Source organism: Anopheles ziemanni, chromosome 3, assembly GCF_943734765.1.
Source record: "Anopheles ziemanni chromosome 3, idAnoZiCoDA_A2_x.2, whole genome shotgun sequence".
Taxonomy (NCBI): Eukaryota; Metazoa; Arthropoda; class Insecta; order Diptera; family Culicidae; genus Anopheles; species Anopheles ziemanni.
Genome location: NC_080706.1, coordinates 16,382,222 through 16,404,289, shown reverse-complemented (window position 1 = coordinate 16,404,289; position 22,068 = coordinate 16,382,222). Strand labels below are relative to the sequence as shown.

Here is a 22,068-nt window from a genome sequence, read left to right as displayed (position 1 = left end):
GCGAACGACAGCAAAACAACGGACGAACACGCCAGCCCGTGGCCCGATGGTTGCGGGCTCGTCGTCTGCTCGATCGTTCAAATCTGCGGTTGCTTGGGTCTCGCGATCGCGATCGTTGCGTGGCAAAACAAATGATCTCGTATGTCTGCGTCGTCGCTCTGCGCAGAACGAAGCGGGTAGAACACCTGGGCCTCGGACAGTCGCGTTTCAACGACCCCAGCGACAAACAAATGGTAGAACGAAACGGTAGAAGAGCTGGGGTGAGATCAACGAACGCCAGTTGGGAGACCGTGAGACGAGCACTGTGGGCGGGGTGGGATGGATGGGGAGTATTTAAAAGGGATCATCGTCGAAGGAAGCTCATGGAGTCGAAGCAAACCGTTTAAACACCATTTTCACTGTGGTGTTGTTCCTTCCCTCGCTGGAACGATCTTCCCTTTGTGCGCCTTTTTCACTTCCAAATCGAAAAAGCGCGACACAAAGTGACATTGTAAGCGATGGCTTTAGCGCGCCTGCGCGAGGATACGGCGTTTTCCCGCTGCGATCGACTGGGACCTTCCCGATGTGCCGTTACTTCACGTATGTAAACACAAACATGTGCAGTGATGCATGCCAGTAAACAAACACTGCCTGTCTCTCCCCCACGGCCTAATCCGAACTCGATTCCGCTGGTCTGTAAACGAGTTTGGACGCTGTTGTGCATCCATAATCCGATCGACGACGCGATCGCGCGCGTTTTTCTATCCTTTCGCGCCTTTCCATGTGCGCATCTTGGTCGCGGACAGTGATGTACCATACCGGGATTGTATGTGTGTGATGCTTGGGAGATTTCCTGCTAAAATGTGTTACTCAAGCATAGATTTATATTTAAATAGTTTTCTGTACGATAACTTATATTTGATTTAACTACAAACATATTTAATAGGTTTTTAAAGTATGGCTTTTCGTACTGTCAGTTGGGTCTATTGAATGAAGCTAGACCTATATTCGATTATGAATAAAATTTTTAACAATTTCGATGACTTGTTTCCCCCAACTCAACTACTTTTTTAACCCTTATTTTCTAATAGCCTTCAAAACAATTTGTTCAATATTATAAGTAAAACAAACATAATTAATTCATATTTGTCACAAAATAATAAGATAAAATTTATCAAAATATTGAAGAAAAAAACAGTTAAATCTTAATAATGAACACGTTTTGAAGAAGATCTTATAAAACTTCAAAGATTTCGGAAAATCGAGATAATAAACGCTGTAATCTTTTCCGAACTGTACATCCCTGTTCGTGTAGCCTTACACTTTCAGCTACGACGCTATCTTCTACTCGGGTCATTTACTAGTTCTTTTACTTAGCTTTGTCGTTTTGTTCGTTCGCCAAGTCTTTTCCTTCTTTTATTTCTGATTTCTTCGTGGTCTGTTCTTAGCGTCGTTCTTGTCGTCTACCATTTTCTCGCCCGTTCGCTGCGCAACCCAACGCTGAAGGCTTGATTGTTTTGGTCCTCGTTCTGTTTTCATCCATCGTTTTCACCTCTCCCATCCCGTGCTCCCATGAACACCCGTGACCGAGGTTGGTTCCGTATGCACCACCTGCTCAACATGACGGCCATTTCCAACCCCTACCCATCCGGACGAGCGTGATCTTTCCAGTTGTGCCAGAAAGAACATACGGTTCGTTGTGTTTCTTCTCCCCGTGGGTTTACTTTTCCTCTTACCTACTACGATCGTACTTTCTTTTCCATCTACCACCACATCCATCCTCGTCCTCCGGTTCCCCTTGGTCCACAGTCGGCCACGTTTTACGCTAGCGTTTTTACGTTTTTGTTTTGTTCCGTTCATTCGTCTACCCGTCCGTCGCGTTCTCCTTCGCGCTTCGTGCAGCTTCCCTTCGCTCTACATCGTACGCAAGTGCACACACAGCGTCTTGATCATATTAACCGCCCTCGTCTCCTCCACCTGTTCCTCTCACCACCCTTACACACACACACAGGCCCATTTTAATACTGCTTCCCTTCGTCCTGATCGACGCACAGGTCAACCCTGCGCGACACAATCAGCTTCTCTCTTTTGCATCCTTCAACCCCTCGGGGCTGCGGTGTCCCTCGTCTTATCGTACCAGGGCTCCCAATGGCAACCCTGCGTACTACCATTCCTTCTTCGTTTCCTCTGCACCCCTCCCGGTCATAAGATTGGCGTCCACTCCGGGTGCCTTTTTTATTTATTTATCGCTTTTATTTATTTATTATTCACGCTTCTCTCTCTGGACATGGTTGTGCGTGTGTTTGTATGTGTGTCTGTGTGTGTGTGTAATCACGGCCAAGTCCGTAAGCGGCCCATCTCCCGCGTGATGGTCAAACGAGTGCGGTGCAACTTGTGCCCGATGCAGTGGCCAACCCCGGGATGCACTTTGTAAGAGGAAAATGACGCGGGAAGGGACTGACCGAAAGGGGCAGGTAAGCGGGGAAGGAGTGGATTTCTGTTTTGTTTACAATCAGCTTCGTTCTGTGGCTCGCTTCTCCGCTTGGCTGTTCGATCTCTTTCTCTACTCCTGCTTGATTTTTACTTTTCTGCCTTTACGTTCTTCCCATTTCGTTCATTTTTCTCTGGTCCTCCACGCCATCATTTTATGGATGTGATCGTTCTTTAATGCTGCTGCCTTCTTTTTATTTTTCTTTCCCCTTTTAGCTGCAGCCTTCGTGCCCTACCCTCCATTGGTGCTCGGTACGCCCTTATTCAATCCGTTTTACGGCGCTCGGGCGTTCGTTCCTACGAGGCGAGTGTCCAAGTTGGGCCTGTCATTCGATCACACGAAAGACGATCACTTTGCTCCCTTTCGCGTCTCTGAACCCTTCGCTTGTTTGTTGTGTGCTGTTCTCCTTTCTTTCCCCAACCACCTCCCCACACACTCCCATGTGCCACCGTCACGTTTTTGTGTGTTTATGCCCACGATTCTAGGTGGATCTTCGAACCAGCAAACCCGGCCAAGGGACACCTTCTGCGGCCGGTTCTGTACTTCTATTTTTTTCTCTTAACAACGCTTAATTTTTACCTTTCACTCCGGCCACCACACCCTGGAGTACGTGGCCTCCATTTGGCCCTACGGTGGAGAGGTTCTAGCCAAGATAATCCACCATCCTTTGCCCGGATCTCAACTGGTTGCATCGGGTGCTGCATGTGTTTTCCATGGAGATCTCTTCCATTGGATCCGGTTCTTTTCGACGTTTTACGAAAGTGTTGAGTTTGTTTGTTCGTTTATTGCATCTTTTTGAGAATGTTATAAATTTATAGCTTCCTTCAAATTTGCCTGCAATAATTAGTTTTATTACTTTAATATAATTATTTTCCGTTGCTCTTGACCACATCTCAACCGGGTTTGCTTAAATTTCGTGCCTTTTTATTGCATTTCCATTTTATTGCTATCGCGCACCGAACATGCACCGACTCGTTTCGTCTTGTTCAGATTTTTCTTCTGTGCTTGCCCGTTCTTGGTTTATCTTGGGATCACGCGATCACGGGTTCGTTGTGTTTGCATGTGTTTTACTTTTTTTTTTCCTCCGGTTCGTTAAGGGCAGTGTTGTTGGTAGGAGAGTGCATCGACTTTTCTGTTTTGTTATCTTACGTTCGTCTTTCGGTTTTGACTTTTGGCGCGCTTTTCTAGAAACACATTGTTCGGTTGGCCGGTTGGCTTTTACGTATCAGATTTATAAATTAAAATTGATGGTCATTTGGGTTAGATTTTAAAAATGAATGACAATCTTGAGGTAAACTACCCTCAACATTCAAACAATATTTACATCCAAATAAAATTTGTATTTTTCTATTTAAAAAAGATTGCTTCATTGACCGGAGCATACATCGATGTAATAATCCAAAAACGTTTTGAAAAAGTCTTACAAAATGCACTTTTTCCTACTGCGGTCCTACCTAAAGGTTTCTAAATTGATCTCGGTGTTATCGAAACGGGTTTGCTCTCCCCTTCCTCTCCGTGGTGCAGTAAGAAGCTTCTTGTTTCTTACATCTCCTTCTTACATATCATTTCCCTTCCTCAGGCCCTTTCCGTGTGTGCCGTTTCGACGGTTCCTTATTCGTGTGAAGGCGTCGCGCAAGATAAGTAGGCCACGCGGTGGAACTGGTTTTCTTCGCCCGGGCGTTAACGCAACCGAGGCGGCCAGATTGTCACTCCCCTCGGGCGTGTATTCTTGCCGGCGCAACGGTGCTGTTTGTGGCCACCGTCCCGTTCCGGGATAGTGCATTGACACGGGGCCCTCAGAACAAGTTCGCCCACCGTCCGCCCCACACCCCCGATGCTACCGAATGCAGCACACTGGAAAAAGGCAGCAACCACGCAGAACGCGAAGCCCTCCGGGAGCCGACCGAGCCGACCGCGGGTTATCGTTTTTCATATTCAAATGAGGTGAAACATATCTGCCGCCGTGGGTTTCGATTTACTCTCGGCTGCTGCTGACCTGCGTTGGCCCGGATTCGGTTCTTTTTTTCTCTCCTTTCCAAAGGGTTTTTACTCCCTCACCTTTTTGTCCATATCTGCTGGAGGAAATGGAAATGGTGCTTCCGTCACGGTAAAGCCCGGGACGTCATAAGGGGATGGAAGCAGCTTCGTTTAATATACGGGCCATAATCCGTCCGCAGAGTAGTGGATCGTGTAATAAATGGATCGTTTTTTTTTTACTTTCCTCTTTCATTCTTCAACGGAGGCCAATCCGGCATCCTGGTAGGATTTGGTTAATCGTAACGATAAATCAATTCATCCTGTCCTGGCTGCAATGGCGGCTTTCGGTGGCATATCTGTGGGCTTTCAGGGACATTGGCGGTGATGGGGTCGAGGGTCAGAAAGCTTTGTGGTCGGCAGGAGAGCGAAAAGGTTTCTCTTGTGTTGAACATGAACATGAAGTTAAAGAAGTTTTTCAAGAGCGATTTTAAATGTGTTTATGTCCATTTTCAGCAAATGAAAATGTTTAAATAAAGGAACGACCTTTGGTTTCTTTAAAAAGTATAGTAAGAAAGAGATGTGTTACGATAAATCTCTTACAAATTGAAACACTAACTGCAACTTGACCAAACCAATTCCGGAATCGGGTTCGGTTTTTATGGTTTGTGCAGCAGGGCATAAATAATGAGGCACCAAAAATGCACTGTTAAATTAACTCATCATTCGTTCCGGATTGCTTAACACTGTGAAATGCTTCACGTTTTTCTCACCCCAAAAATAAAAGTACAAATGGTGGCACACGTTTGGGAGAGGCTATTTAGCATTTCTCGATCGCTATCGCTACTCTGTTAACAAATGAGACACGATGTTCACTGTTTGGGTAGTTTACATGGGAAAGGCTTGCGGTTTTAGGCACCTTACAAATCATCGAAACGGTTCGATCGCAGATAAGAAACGGTGGCCATCCAACACCCACTCATCTACGATCGTGTGAGTGATAAAACAAACCACCCCCTGGGAAAAAGAGCAAGCCGCGCGAACACAAAGTGTTACAAAAACGGCGTCAAGCACCTCTAATGGGAAGGGGGTGGGAGGTAGGAGGCATGCTCGAGCGGGGAGGGAAGCGAACAGCAACAAGAAACGAGACACCGGTAGCGAGACATTCCGCGAGTAAACAAGGAAACGCGCGATCCGCGGCAGACAGTATGGCACCGGGGAGTAAAACCGCGAGTCAAAACAATGCTCCCATTAGCTCGGTGTGTGTTGGAAGGTAATGAGAGTAGGGAGGGAGGGAGGGAGGGAACGATGTAAACTTCATCTTTGGAATATGACTCGAGACGCAAGACACACGGCTGAACGCAAACATCGCACATTGGCGAACCGATTAGTCAATCAACGGTCAATCATGATGTCACACTGCCTTATTTGTAGTTCGAGCGTATGTTTGTGTACATACTTTGACCGACAACATTGGACGGCGCAACGGAAGGCGAAAGATGTTTTGCCTTATTTATCGTCAGTGTTTTTATTTAATATAACCAGATAACGAGAGTTGTCGGCTCGGCTGAATACATTCACTGCCTCTGGCCGATCGCCTCGAAGTCGATGACGTTTGTGTGCATATTTCTTTTCGCCGCATCGCAACAAGGTGGCCACGTGAGAATTTTAATTATCTCTGCGCCGTATAGAGGAATGTTTCTTGTTGAATACCGCCACTCCTTGATCGATATTCCGCTCGGAACTCATTGAGTAAAATTTTTCGCCAATCTTTGGGTCCATCAAGGGATGACAAAGCCGAGGCCGACAGGATGTGGAACCCGTGAGAATGAAAGTGAAATTGGGTTTAGCTCCCTTTGCTAATTGATAAGTCCTTGGGAGTTGAATGGAATTTGAAAGACATTGAAAGCACAACAGCAATAAGATGTTTAATTATTTAAATTACATAACAAAAATTTAGGTTTAAAAATTAAAATAATGGTTGAATGCCAATATTTGTAAATATGCAACAGTAAATAGCATCAATAATGTTGTCAAAAGTTCAATAACCTATTTTCTTAGCAATACAAAGTTATAAAACATTGTATAACTTTAACAAACTAAACATAGAAAAGATAACAATCAGATAGGAACAAAACAAAATGATAGTAGCATAAAACATGTTTTTAAGAATGTGATGCAATAAAGAAAGCAATAGCGCTGAAATGATACGATTTATAAAATATAAACCGATACATTAAAATAATGCATTACAGTCCTCTTTGTATATTTATGTATTAAACTACAATACACAAAATCATGTTTTGTAGACGTGTTTTTTTATAACTCTTTTACCACCTTGACAAACAGCCTTTTTCTTTTCCAATATATACTCCTTATCGGAGCAGTTTTATTTTTTCCTCCCAACCGAGCCTTTTACAATGACTGGGCGGAATTTGTTGTTTCTTTTTTCATATTCAAACCTTCGCAACGTGCACCGTAATGGTCAATCGGTGGCTGGCTAACGGTTCCTTATGTGCTACTACGTCACACTTATCGTTGCTTCCGCCGTTGCGCGTTGAGTCACCGGACGAGCATTTTAATTGAACCTAGGAAAGGGTGCCGATTCGACGCGATATCCTTAGCAAAGTGCCCATGTTGGGCTTCCATTTGGCAAAGCGGTGGGCTTCAGAACAGCAACAAAGACTTTTGTTACTGGAGCAGCTTTAGCGTCCTTCCGTGTTTGAGGAAAAGTGACAACGGTACGAAAGGAGAGCAGAACGTTTGCTAATATGCTGTATGCCTGGGCTGTGGAATGGTTTGTTGAAGGATCGAAACGTTTTAAAGTAAACCGATTGAAGTTACTATAATCAATGCTTAGAATGTATGACAGTTTTAGTATAGTTTTAGTACAGTGTTATTACATTTCGTTAAAAAGTCTTTACCTGTAATTATTTGTATCCGTAAGCTCGTAAAAGACTTTGGTTCTAAACGTTGGTGTTTTATTGGATTCCATTTTCCACAGAGAGTCCGCCGACACCGCTCTCCCAGTCGCCCCCGAGCGCCTCTTGCAGCCCGTCGGCCACCGGAGGCTTCTGCGCTCCGCCCCAGACCGCGTTCTTTCCGCGCACGCCCGCCAGCGCCCCGGCCCTGGGATTTACGAACGGGAGTCGCCTGTTCTTCCACCCGTCCGCCCTGGCCCAGCAGTGCCCGCGGCCGGCCCCCACCCAGCCGACCCCGCTGTCGGCCAACAGCCATTCCAGCAGCAGCGGCATCAGCAGCTCCCTCGACACTCCCTCCTGCTCGTCCGGCACTCCGTACTAGTAAGTGTCATCCTGTGTAACACCTGTGTCCTCAGTCAGAACATTTGCTTCTCCGACTCCAAACCAACTTTAACGTGCGCACTCTATTCGCATTTTCCTTCCCACAGCGTGCAGAGCCAGGCGCAGCCAGTACTGTTCCAGTGGCAGGACGATGGGGACTCGAGCGAATCGGACGGCTCGACGTCGCAGGCCACCTCGTCTTCCGGCTGCAGCCCGTACTGCTACGGGCTGGACGAGTCGGAGTCCAGCCCGGCTGGTTCGCTCACTCCGTCGTCCTCTAGTGCGGCCAGCCCGACCTCGTCCGGCGTGACCGTGTACGCGGCCGGCGTGCCGCCCCATTTGGACATGGCCATGGCCCGTCGCGAGCAGCTGCAGGAGTTCCCGGGCAAGATACCGCCGCAGCGTAAGCGCCGATCCCGCACGCCGAAGCCGAAAAAGACGAGCCGGGTAAGTGATCGCATATTGGTGGTACATGACATTCTCTAATGGTAAAATACTTACCATTCGTTGAATAACTGAACACTAATCATATCTTACATACAAAAAAAGTAAGAGCGCATAAACAAGCTACGTTTAAAACGAATAAATGCTTTACCCATAAATGAATGACGTGGTACCAAACGAGTTGATAAAGTTTTAAAATTCAAAATAGAAACTTTTATTTTATGATACTGCTTACCAACATCGCCAAAGAGATAAAATGTATTTTTGAATGAACCAAACATTAACACGCCATGGCTATTATTTTTGATAGCCAGCTGTCATTTGTTCTAAAAAGTTTTTGTCGCATAAGTAAATGAAAATGTATTTTAAAAAGTATAATAATATTTAATAGCAATTCTTTGGGAGGCTAAGATTTTCTTTAGCCTTCAAAATCCGTCGGTTTAGCAAAAGTTATAAACAAATTTTATTGTAAACGATTGTACTAAAAAAGTGTGCTGAAAACGCTTGGCAGTGAACGTGTTAAGGTTATGTTTTGATAGTGAAATGAACATTGAACTAAAATAAGTGAAACTTATGCTAATTTTTTCAAGAGCCTGTTTTGTGTTGATTTTTATGTTCAGTATTTGTCATATAAATCAATCAAATAATTGTGATGAACACCAGTTGGTTGCTGCAAATCAAAATTTGGTTGAAAAGAGATCAACCGCAGCAGGGGGCGGTTCGTAAAAGATCCAGTTTCAGTTGCACCCACAAGCATACAGAAGACCAGCGTCTTGAACTAGCCCCGACAAGTGGACCATTTGGTCCCCACTCTTGGCTCTGGACTCATTACGCTATTATGCTGCATGCCCCACGGACAGCATCGGAACCGGAGCATAGCACTATCGCTGACCAGAGAAGACGCAAAGAGACGCACCAACAATTACTTAACGTGTCCCCGACCGCCGATCGACGATCGACGATCGGTTCGTTTATAATTAGCCAAGCTGGCAGCCTCCACTTGCCCCCCCGGCATTTTTATTCCCCCTTTTTTGCCCCCTTCCCTCCCGTAAACAAACCACCCAGCCCGCGAGCTGAGGCGAAGACGCTTTGTTTGTGTTTTAAACCCCGCCGCGCCACGTCATCACCGTCACGCAATGGAACCGTTCCTTCCTTCTTCCCGACGCCGTGCTGCGTTATGATCGATGTTGCTCCATTGATGTATTATGCGCGGGCCTGTTGTGCTACCGGGTTCATGTGTCGTTTCGGTTTGGATGCTGTCGTTCTTTCGGGTTCTTTACCATTCTTCCTTCGCATGTGACTTCATCTCGGGTCTAGGGAGATTTTTTTTTTTTTGAATGTTGCGTTGTTTATTCTTCGTAAATAAACAATTGATGGCCTCTATTTTGCGGAACGGGCGCGCGGTCCACTCGAGGGGATTTATTTTCTCCCCACGGCACACATGGGGCACATCGTGGAAATGTGGAGCATTATTGTCACAAAGGTCGCTGCGGGTGGGGAAAAATGAACCACCGAAACGGGAGCAGCAAAAGAGACATCACACTACGATTGCAGTCGCGTCAACGTTCAATCACACTTTGAGCAAAGCGGTCGGTGTCATAAGGTGATGCGGGAACCGAATGGCAAGAGTGCCGTGTTTACTTACAAATCAAAACTCAAAAAAATGCACCTTCATCAGATCGGACAGTAGCGTCAAAGTAGCGCGCCTTACGCACGACCAGCGAGTGGCGGTGGCAGAACCCCTACCCACGGTTGACCCAGCTTCGCAGCAGGGGAGCGAAAATCGGTGTTGTTTATTTAATCGATACCCATTCCACTGCTCGCATGATGCCAAGTCCCAGGCCGAATCTCGCGCTGCGTAATGCTTGCGCGTGGTGTTTATTCTTCATTCCCTCGGTTTCTCTCTTCATTTCACTTCATCACTAGAAGTCGTGCACGTGTACTTCTTTCGACACGTGCCAGAAGGGGGGGACGGTAAGCGGGATTTGTGGTTTAAACATCGCTCCAAATTACCCTCGTCCGATGAGCGATTAACGGTGGGAAAACGGTGAGAATCTTAATCAAATCAAATCAAAACCATCACGGTCAAAACGCTGGAAACTGAAGTGGATGAGTCTAATAAAAAGGTTTGGCTAGCCGTTGACCGTTACCTTGGTATGGTGTGTTGAACAAAAATCAAACCCGGGCTGCCCACCGTTCATTGACCCACGCTAGTTGTCGCACGGTGAGCATAAAGAACCATGCGCCTCCATCCAACCGAACACGTTTTCCCAGCACGGATCGAAGGTCTACCGTTTATTTGTTTGGAGATAATTCACATAATGGTTTCCAAATGCCGTTCGGGCGTTGTTCATGAATTTTCATTGCCCAAACAAAAATGCCCTGGTGGAGAAGGGTTTGATAGGGGAGGGATGAGAAAGCTAGCAGCATCGAGATAAGTTTATGTCGAGAAAAACAATTTATAAATCTTGGCACTTCTGCTTAATACCCCCTCAGAGTATTTAAATTATCGTAAAACATTCCTATGAGCACAAACATGTTAAAGAACTTGGCAAACAAATCAAAATAGTAAAAAAGAAAAGAGGAAAAAATGGAAAATAATATTCATAAATTCTGATATTTAATTCCAACAATCTTATAGCTTGCAAAACACGACCGTTATATTCTCGCTTTCCTTTTCGTTGTTCAACACGCCAGGGTTAATAAAATTCATATACGGGGAGCGTACATATGTGATTTTATTATCGAACACGCGCAGGTTTCACATGACGCCAAAACGACGTGATTCGGATCGCTCCAACAATTAGATTTCGTTGGGCGCATATCGGTTTACAAAATCATAATCCTCTTCCACGTAATGCAATCCGATCCAAATAGAGATGTCGTTCCCTTCGGTGTCCCACTACCGGTAACCCACATTTCACTGCACCGATGATCCCCCTCTTATCGTAAACGAAGCGTTGCAAAAGTAGAAAAAAGAGTACATAAAAAACAACCCCACCCTGATCCTCTGGATAACGCTTCTCGGCAAATAGAATCCCAGTGAAAGCGTGGCGCTACTTGAGCGAGTGGAAATGATAGTGTGCATCACGCATAATCGGGGCCGTTGCAACCGCAAAACCACAATCAAATCACGTCCTGTGTGGATGCACGTGCCGCGCTTGCGATTGTGCATTAGCGCGTGGGGTGAGAGATTAAAAAAAAAGAAGAAAAACAATATCCAACCGGGGGGACGCTGGTGGTGCGCGGGGAAAGACGAACAACACGATAAGAACGTCTGGTAATTGCCTACAAATCGTCGCCACCATTATCGACGCCATCATCATCTGCATCGAAACAGCAGCCGCCGTCGCGTGTGTTTACTATTCGATATATAGGTTAGGTGGAGTATGTTTTCGTGCCGTTTATCGAGCCACCGCCACAACCCTCCACCCGGTGCATTTGCAACCGGGTTGCAAGAGGGAGCCTATTTAAAAGGGGTTAAATTACTGATAATACTTAGCTTGCGGTCACCTCGACGTTTGTCGCTATCGTCTTGACTGGACTCGTTTGGTTGCGCGTGTGTTGCCGGTGTTTTTTATGCGAATCCTTTACACCCCCTTTCTCCGACCGATGACCCCCTTCGTGGCGTGACCCATTTTCATGCATCCTCGATACCCCGAGGGATTGAAAGTACGATCTCCCAAGCTAAGAATTATATGTTAGAATCGAAATGAGTCAAAGTCACTCTGGAATATTTTATTTGAGAACGTCAAGAAAAAGTAAAAGATTTATTTTATTACACCGAAATTATATTTATTGCTTATTTGGATTGGTTATTGTAATGCTTCTAGCTTTCATATTTTTGTATTTTTTGTTTGTGTAAACTTCGCTTTATATTTTTCCGTGCTATGTAATTTATGTTATTCTAATTTATGTTTATTTCTTACCTTCTCAAACTCTCTTCTAGTTCTTGGAAAAACCATTCATGTGGCAAATGGCTGTGACGGCTGCCCTGATCGCTCTCGGATGCGGCTACTTTGCTGGCCGGTGAACACAGGATGGGTGGACCCGAACCGGAAGCTCGCAGTACGACCGGCGGCTTCCTACATTTGCCCAACCATCCCGGATCGAAACCACCAGCCTGAAGAAAACAATAACTAAATGCCATTTCCGTTACGACGAAACAGAAAACAACGGACAGCACCAGCGTTGATGGGAACTCAACTTTAGTACCCTCAACTCCATCGTACGACCTGCGATCATCAAACAAGAGGAGCAGCGATGCCAGAAAGTTTAATTTTATCAACAAATACACTTTTAACTGTAATTTTTCCAACCCAACGTCACCAACGACTACCGGGTACTATTATAGTAGAAGTAACGAGAAGAAATATAAAAGTAAATAGCAAAAGTGATGAGCTGTAACACCCAATTATCCGGACGGAGGTAAACATGGCTCGGAGGAAAAAATAAAAACGTTTTGACAATCGTGATAGAAACAAAAGCATGTCGAAAAGTTTGACAGCTGCAAAATTGCTAGCTAAATGCTCTCGGAAGTCGATGCAAATTTCATATTGGTCTCAACTCGCTACGTGCTACGAGTAATCAACCAAATAGTGTAAGGATGTTTGCTGTACCACAGGGATTTCGTGCTTTTTCTTCCTCATTATCCCTCACATATGTCCTCCAGGAAGGGTATGCTTTCAAGAAATTGTATCTTTTGGATATGCTTCGATCAACACGAATGCCATACAATAATTATTGTAAGCACAATTTCTTATCTTCAAAAGATATCAAAAACTATATGTCACATTAGAATCTTTCTTCCACATGGGGTTTAACTACTTAACATACATTGATTTTAAATTGATTATTACATTTTACTTGACTTGTCTGCTGCCTTCACTTCTTTTGTAAACGAATTCATAGCATAATCGCTTTTCCCAGTTTTATTGTATTATATAACAAACGATACCAGCTAATTATCTATTGCGTTTACCATAGCGTTACGTCTTCAAAGGGAATACAATTTAAATGGTGGTGGTAAAATGATGCCTAAAACAAAGAAAATAATTAAAATAAGCCCTTACTTAACCGATCGTAAGCTTAAGCAGTATTAGACAAACGAACAATAACATTTATGCTACTTCATTTCCACGAGCAACCAGTTAATAGAGCGTGTAATGTTTAATTTGAAGCCTTTCAAATGTTTTATTTAGGCTCTACTGGCTCTATTGAGGGTAGTCAGAGTGCAAAGGATCTCTCTTTATATACTTCTTAACATTATACACCCGACGTACCGGCAATCCGAATTCTATATTGCCCTTTGCATAAATTTATGCAAATTTATGATCTTGCTTTTTTATATCGGCTTTTGAAAACCTAACTAAAGACAGTGTTTCAAGCCTTTTTTATTGCCATTGAACTCAACGATTACCATTCACCCTTCAGCTGATTTATGAATAGACACAGCACAGTTAAACTATCGAATAAAACTTTTGAAACTATACAAACGTGTTCAGAAAACAGCTTTAGAGAGTTAATTTTTGGGTATCCAAAACGATAAAACTATGTTGCTGATCTCTATATCCAATTCAATTGATTTCTTTTAAATAAGTGAACATTTGCAGTGGATGCAATCAATTCATAGTGAAATGAAGGCAGCATGATGATTGGATGTTACGTAAGAGTTATAATTGCGGGAAGATTTCAATCCAAGAAGCATTTAGTTTTGTACGTTTTTGCACTTACTTAAGTAGAATGAGAAGGGAGAAGGTGTTCTAGAGTACGATAAAAGACCCATCCAGATAATTATTTCATTTGGTTTTCTCGGTTTCTCAATAGCAAACATATCATATACATTTCAAATATAATATTTTAATAAGGTGTCGTTTGGAAAGAGTCTCGATGATTCACCGAAAAACATCAGCAAACAAATCCTTTAAGGCCTCGACGTGGCTTGGAAAACCTCTATGCAAATAGAAAACAATAACTGCCAGACCGCATAGTTTTATATCTAGCGTCGTTTGAAATGTCTGTGAGTTTTCAACGTGGTTAGCCTAATTTTTTTCTTCAGTCTTTTGTTTTCTTTTTGTACAGAGTTATGACAAGTCGCGCCATGAAAAGGATCGTATTTTCAGAATAACCTAAGTTGTTACATATCGCGAAGAGAAAATTGTTATTCGATAGATTCGAGTACATTTAAAGATCAGTGCCAACGGATAGAGCTCTCTGTCTATAATCTTTGCTCTAATGAGCTTACGAGATAAAGCAATGGTATCATTAAAGGCACAACACGTAGTATGGTAAGGCGATCCGGTGCTACTGCATCAGGCTGGAAACGACGTGCCTTCAGAAAGGCTGTCATTACACATTAGGATAAGTTATATGACGATACTATTTACGACAATAGCTAAAACGAAGGTAATATGGAAGAGAACGGTACAGCAAACAGAAAGAGAGACATCAATCGAAGGGATTGCCGTTACATCGAGCAAAGGGAAAGCCCATCCATAAGAAATAATATTCCAAATATTCGCGAAGAGAAATTCCCACTGTGTTAGGTGGCCAAAGATTTTTATTTTGTTTTGCCGATTTTTGCTCTATTGTTTTGTTTATTTTTGTTCGTTTTTTCTTTGTCGTGACCATATTTTGTCTTACAAAGTCTCAGTTTTCCATCATGTTTAGTTTTGTTCAGTTCGTTTACGTTGTTTTGCAATCGAAAACAGATAACGCAGCGTACACGATTCCTGCATGAAAAAACTTTGATTGATCTCACTATCGGTACACAGAAAAGCATGGGCCCGGTCCTACGGCATAGGGCAAGTTCTCATATTGGGGAAATGTTTAAAACACCCGACACAATTGCATCGGCACAGTAAATGATGAAGGAAGAACATGGAAAAGTTAGAGGATAACGGTTACGTTTCAAACAATCCGTTTCGATGATTATCTAATAATTTGCCTCTAGGTAAATGTTTGGACATAAAGTAAAAGTTTATGAGATAATGAGGATCGTGTGAATTAATTTGGTAAAAACGTTTTTTTCAGAAGTGATGTTATAAACAAACAAAGTTTTTCGAAAGTAATGTTAACATCTTAACCCACGAAAAGAATAGAGGACGAGCTTTAAGAGCCGCAATTGTACCGAATAGCGTTGTCAGAGCACCATAGATTGCACCAATTTCTCGTTGGTTTAATACTTTAATCTGCTTTTTTGTGCTTTTTGGAGATAAGAGGGCTGTGATGTAGATTTTTGATCTCATTTATGCAAGAAAGAGCGATGGCATTGAATAGAAAAAAGATGTACGAGATGCAAAATACGACGGCGTAGGTATCTCGCAAACTAAAATATAGAAAAGGTATCTTTGGAACATGTGTTGCTGTAATGTAAAGAATAGTAAGCAAATAGAATAATTTAATGTAATTAATAATCTGCGATTGGATTGGTGTGAGGCATTTTTTGAGACATTTATAATAAAACCATGAAGACAGTAGTGCATCATGCGCATCTTACACAGTTGGTGCATTTCAAATATTGAGTAAGAAACTTGTATTATTACACGATGCGTTCGCCATTCTTGTAGTAGAAAAGCGTCATTTATGGTGATGTGTCTTTTTTTTATCTAACGTATTAGTGATTTAGAGCAATATACCGAGTTAAGTGACAAAAGTCGTTGGAAACTGTATCTTTTTATTACAAGCATAAATAAAGATGAATCTTTCACATCAAATAAGAAGATTTTGTATGATTTCAGATAAACACAACATTTGGAAAGATTGGGGTGATAATCAACAAAAAGAGGGAGTGAAATAATCAAATCGGAAGGAACGTTGGGAACGGTTGGCTTTTCATAGCTACTTGGGAACGTGCTGGAAACGAGCTCCTTGAAGCATTGCACCGCAAGCCATTTTATCGAAGCTGTAGACTCTCTTCTTTTTTGAGTAAAATCCAGTGATTTGATCTACCAATATTGTTTTGTGCAGCTCTTCTATGTTAAATGTCGCAAAATGGTGGTGAATAGCGTTGCATAATGTAAACTCCAAGTAATAAAACAGGGGTTTCAAATTAAGAGATTTGTGGATTATTCAGAGTGGTTTGACACCATTAAACTGCACGATGAACTTAATTCAACTGAATCTTTGGGCTGAATATTTGACAACTCTGTTTCAATAGAAATTTCTTTGAAGATTAAACGGATTCAGATTAAGCATGAATAAAATAAATTTATAGAAGTCCCATGGGGACCCGGAGCGGATTTATGCACAACATCAGGTTTTAATTACCCACCACTAGCTCAACATTTTCGCCGCTCGTTTTTTGGGCGAAAAGGCGAATTCGTAACGGGAAAATTTGACCTTGACGCCCGGATGTTTTATGTCGAAGGTCGTTGAATCGGTACTTTTACCGGTTCGGTTAACCGATTTTTCCTAAATTGCAAATCAAGGTTGCTTTACCTTTTCGCCCTTTGGGCGAACCCGTCCCCACACAGGTGTTTTCTCAAAAGGAAGAAATGGTTACATTTATATCTTCCACATAGTTGCGCGTCTTGAAAAGACCAATCATTTGAGGGTTCACTTGTGGAAATTGGTTGAGGACCTAAAAAGTTAATAACAAATTGGCTATTTGCAGTCAGTATTTCAAGTTGTGACCAAGGTGTTTGAAGCTTGTTGATGCCGGCTTGCGCTTCGTGCTTCGTGGTTCGGATTTCATCGGCTTTTCGAAACGTCAGTAGCAAGTTGACTGCCCGACAAGGCAGACGTATTTTGCGTCCGTGTGGCTTGGAGAACTATATTTTTGTAGGACAACAGTCGAAAAAGTATAAGAACGTGTAAACATACTCCAATCGAAACGTAAAATGTGTGATAGTGATCTATAACTTCATGTCGTAATCGCCTGTGCCGTTTGTTTTACAGAACAGGTTCAATTTCCACTGCATAATCTTATGCCACAGGTATCTTTCCTGTCGTCCGTTTCTCCCTCCGTTTGGTGCGCGGTTTGACCGATGTTGATTGTGTGTTTTCTCTGTCGCATAACAAGTGTTTTTCTTTACGGCGGTACCGTTTTGTTTGCCATCAACCCTCCACCAAGCTCTCCACCTCTTGTGCAGTGTTCCTAAAACGTGTGTGCATCGGTTTTATCCGACAACGAGTGCGAGAGGGAAAGCAAGCAAGCAAGCAAGCAAGTGGTTGCCTGCAGATGCAGTTCGATCGCTAAAGAATGGATGCATTCGTGATGCAATAGTGTTCAAAAGGAAAGCCCATCAAACCAGTGCCGGTAATCAGTGGAAAGTGTCTTCTTTTGTGTTATCCTCAAGCGTAGCAAATTAGCAACAACGTTGCGTACGCCTCTGTGTTGTGTGAATGGGGTTTTTTTAGCTTGTGAAATGTAGCGATGAGAATGACGTGTTTTCATGTTTGATATTCAACAACGTATCCTGACGAGTGGAGTGTTTCGTTCCGGTTTCCCGATCGTTTGCCACAAAAATCGTTGAACCTGACGCAGTAGTAACAAAAGGTGTGTATTACAATTTAAAGTCGCTATTTTAAGGGGAAAAATGAACCGGGGATAACCTATTTGGTCTATTAGAAACGACGTAATATTGAATTCTGATTATAATAAGCCACATATTATGAGATTAAAGGTAGATAAATTAATGTATTTGATTGTATTTATTCCTCAATCAAATAAGGTGACCGCTAGCTAATCATGTGACACGGAAAAACACTTCTTGAAAGAGAACTTGTTTCGAAGCTGGGGTTTTAAACTGCAAAACTCTGGACTGGGAATTCGCCATGCTGTCGATCGTAGCCTTCCTGCTGGTGAGGTTTTTCATGTGTTGGTTTCCTCTCAGCTTGCTTTGATCGTCACATCGTTGGGTTCTGGTACGTTTCCAATTTGACTGCGTGCACATTATCGCGAGTGTACGTTAGAAGAAAACGCGAAATTGAAAAGAAATCGGCAATCAGCAAAAAAAAGTCCAAGCTGCTGACACACAGAACCGCAACCAACACAGAGGGATTTTTAGGGGCCGCGAAACGCGATTGGGGTGCAATGCGTTGTGGGGATCCGCGGGTCGCGACTCATTGGGGTGTGTTGGTGCGCGCGATCGAATTCGATCGATTTGGAACGGCATACAGCAGCACACGTTCCGTCTTTAAACAACTGTCTTCGAGACGCTTTTTATTATCATCCCCCCCGAAAAGCGCGACTTTTGGTGGCTCATTTCGGATTGTTTTTGTTTTTCGATGGGACGCTGACGCTTCGATCCATGCTTGGCCACATTGTTCCACGTAACGGAGCGTGTTGGTATTGTGTGTTAAAAGGGGTGGTTTTGTTGTTGTTGCTGTTGTCCAGTTCGGTCACCGACGCGCTGCGTCCGATGTTTGTTTCAGCTCGATTTCATTTTGTTATTCCTTTTCCCCCTCGCACACAAACCGGACGGAGTCGCGCACAGACACAGGCGCACGGTTGCTAGACTGCATTCCAAGGAACGCACGGGACAGTGGGAACACGATCGACGGGTAAGGTGTGCAAGGGAATCGCTGAGGATCGAAGGGACGCGAGGGTTGCCCTTCGTGTGATTGTATTGGTTTGATCGGAGCAGGCGGCACACAGTAGGGAACTTGGCGGAACTTTTGATTCATTCTTTAAATAAAAAAGTTTAAAGCAACATAAATGAACGTCATGCGGAACTCGTCATTCTGTAAAATACGCAACATATTTAATCACGCATTTTTGTCATTTTGCCCTTCTTCGTATGAAGGCGGTCAAATCATGTTTTCCACCAAAAACGAGTTCAAGTCATAAGAAATATAATGTTAGTTTCAATTCATATAGGATTTATCTTAGAACAAGAAATATACCTATGTAAAGTTGCTAGAAGACGAATACAATGTTTCACTGCAATTAAATAAAATATGATACTTCAGCCGAAAGTGACAGTCATTGGGGTTATTAAACATAGAAATATTACTTCAATTTTTTGTCAGTAGAGCTGTCAAATTTTAATTCATTGCAGAGAAATATTGCATCCGTCCTCTTGCAGCTTTTATTTCAATTCAGATAGGATTTATCTACGAACAGAAAAGATACCTATCCAAGACGAAGCTCTTGAAAACTCAAGCTCCACAGAATGTTGAATCATTATGTGGTATAGTAATTAACCTTGTTAGAACGCTCTAGATTTCTTGAGGATATATCTTGGGTTTAAATAATTAAAGAATGTACAGTTTATTTAGTACAATGAAAAGAATAAATCATCACATTCATAGGGCACAGAGTTTTTTTTTTAATTTTGTAAAATAATAGATTAAATTTTGCCAGTGATTGTATACCAGATGCAATTTGTGGTGCATCTTTTAATGATGCATTTCTAAAGTCTATAACCCACAACAAAACTCTAACTCTTTGTCCGCCTGGCCCCCCCTAAGTGGCCCACTGTTCAACTCCGCGCCGCAATAGAACGAGCCCGTTGGACCGCAGGTGGTGCGCGGGGCGGACAAAAGCGCGAAGGGAACTCGACTCCACCGTACGACGTCGTGGTTACGTGTCGGACACCTCCACGGCTGAGGAGGTGTTTGTGAGCGCGTGTTTGTTGCCCAAAACATATTGGAACCGACCCCGCGGAGAACTTGTCCGTCCGGTTCGTCTCTTGGTGCCGGGGTAAAAATGTAAACCGTACAAAACACTGGCGTAGAGTTGGTCGCCTGTGTTTGTTGCCCTCGATGCTGCTGTTATGCTGTTGGCATTAAAAACATTTTACTTTTGTTTCCCCGACACGTCGTCGGCCGCGTTGCGTTACGCGATGTTACCGTTTCATATGGAATGCTCTTCGGGCTTTGAACTGCAAAACAATAAAAACCCTCGCTGCATCTTACCTCGCGTACATGCTTGTTCCGGGGCCATCACCTGTGTCATCGACGTGGAATTTCTCCTTCCGAGCGGACATTCCAATCCGTCCGCGTTTTGCGGCGTCCGTAAACATAACGCTCTGCCCCGTCGTTAGCAACCGTTACTACGTCCGAAACAAATGTTTTCGTTGGGCCGGCGGGGGACGGCGGCTTGACGAGGGTGTGCCGAAGGACGCGCACCATTGCATGTGCAGCCCGCGGCGCGGGGGCAAAACCCTCAAGGTCCTCGGTGCAATGAAGCGAGCGAAATTTGTTTATTGCGATTCTGTGTTGCCAAGAGCGTTGCGTATCCAACCATGCGAAGGTTTTGATGTTTGATGCGCGCGTTTGGCTGGAAAACAAGAAACCACTCTAACCTTGCAACCCCTTTGGTCCGTGGCCCGTGACCAACAAGAATGTCAAAAAAAGCGATACCAAGTGAAGCAGGAAACACGACGAATTAAGGGTTGCCACAGTGTTTCCCTCCCGATTCGAGCTGTTTCCCTGCTTCGAGCTGATGAAACATCAAACGAATCGCTTCGCGAACCTCCACACACTTCTCCTTCGGACGTCTCCCCTGGAATCGTCGCAATCGATTTCCCTACCCGACCCGAACTGTCCCCAAAAAACCGGCCTCGATGGAGCGCTTTCTCCGCGTGGCCGACGAAAATCAACATAAGATCGTCAGCGTGGCCCGAAAGTGGCCGTCATTAGCATTAATCAGAAGAAGCTAGCGGCTAGCGACACCGATGTCACCAGGTTTTTGCTGGAGGTAACTTTCCAAAACGGCGAAACTAGAGCTTCCACTGTGGCAAATCTGTCTGTTTGGAAAGATTTTGCTCACTTTCATTAAAGGTCACTACGAAATTGAATCAACTAAGTTCAAATGTTGGGCAAAAATAAAAAAAACCATATCTGTATTGATTAGAGTTGTGTACATCTGATTCAGATTCATAAATCTCATTGAATATCTGCTTTTTGAGGGATTCAGGAGTCTTTCGTCAAGAGATTCATGAATCCCAAAGACACAGCAACTGAAGAAGAAATGGGTCGAGGGATCCCCCGTTTTTTTTTTTTTGGTCGCATGATCCACGCCAATGAAAGAATCGTGGTGATTCGTGACAGATCCATGAAAGATTCATGAAGATTCATCAAGGTTTCGGAAGATTCATTAAGCTTTAAAGATTCGAATCCGCAAAGATTCGCAAATCATTCTGAATTAGTGATGTGCGCTCTGAGTGAGAATGAATGAGTGATTTGAATCTTAATATTGAATGAACGATTTAAATCCTAACAGATAGTTTTTGTTACTCCCTTTGATTTGAATTCTTAACAGGGATTCGAATCCCAAAAGAGTAAACGAGTGGGTAAAAGAATCGCTAGTCGTCATAGAGATTCGATTCCCATGTAGTGATTCCTAAACTGGGATTCGAATCACTACATGGGATTCGAATCACAACTTGGGATTCTTTTACCCACTCGTTCACTCTTTTGGGATTCGAAGCCCTGTTCAGTATTCATTTTAAAAGATTTAAACATAAAGATTCGAATCATCGTGATGATTATTCACTCTGATTCAAATCTCTACAAAGAGTTGTTATTCTCATCACTAATCTGAATGAATCTTAGGTGAAAGATTCATATGAATGAATCTCGTCAAAAGATCCATTAGGCACAACATTAGTATTGATTCTTTTCGTTTCTAAACCCCATTTAGTACCCCGTCACCCATATTTGGGTGACGCTATTTTTCGTTAGTTACTTTGTCAGGGTGTCAGGAAAACGGCCGATTTATCACTTTTATTGCAAACCCATCATCCCCCCGGGGTGATTTGTTTTTGATTTCTTCCCAATCAATTTCGGTAGATTATCCTTCACCAGTTAAGCAACCTACTACTATCTGCTAACGACCCGTTATTTATGTCCTCACCATACCACATGTGGGTCCCGGTTTTCCCGGGGAGGGATTTTGAGTCATAAAAATTCTCTCCATCCCCCCCTCGC

At 43.4% G+C, this 22,068-nt stretch overlaps 1 protein-coding gene across 1 annotated transcript in view; it reads left to right on the top strand.

Annotated features, from left to right (window-relative positions):
• The window catches only part of LOC131284214 (splicing factor 3A subunit 2), a 56,277-nt gene extending 44,054 nt beyond the window's left edge, over window positions 1-12,223 (top strand). The window contains exons 2-4 of the mRNA XM_058313069.1: window positions 7,449-7,746; window positions 7,854-8,193; window positions 12,140-12,223. Of these exons, the coding sequence (XP_058169052.1) occupies window positions 7,449-7,746; window positions 7,854-8,193; window positions 12,140-12,223 (722 nt within the window). The remainder of the gene's footprint in view (window positions 1-7,448; window positions 7,747-7,853; window positions 8,194-12,139) is intronic.
• Window positions 12,224-22,068: the final 9,845 nt, after the last annotated feature.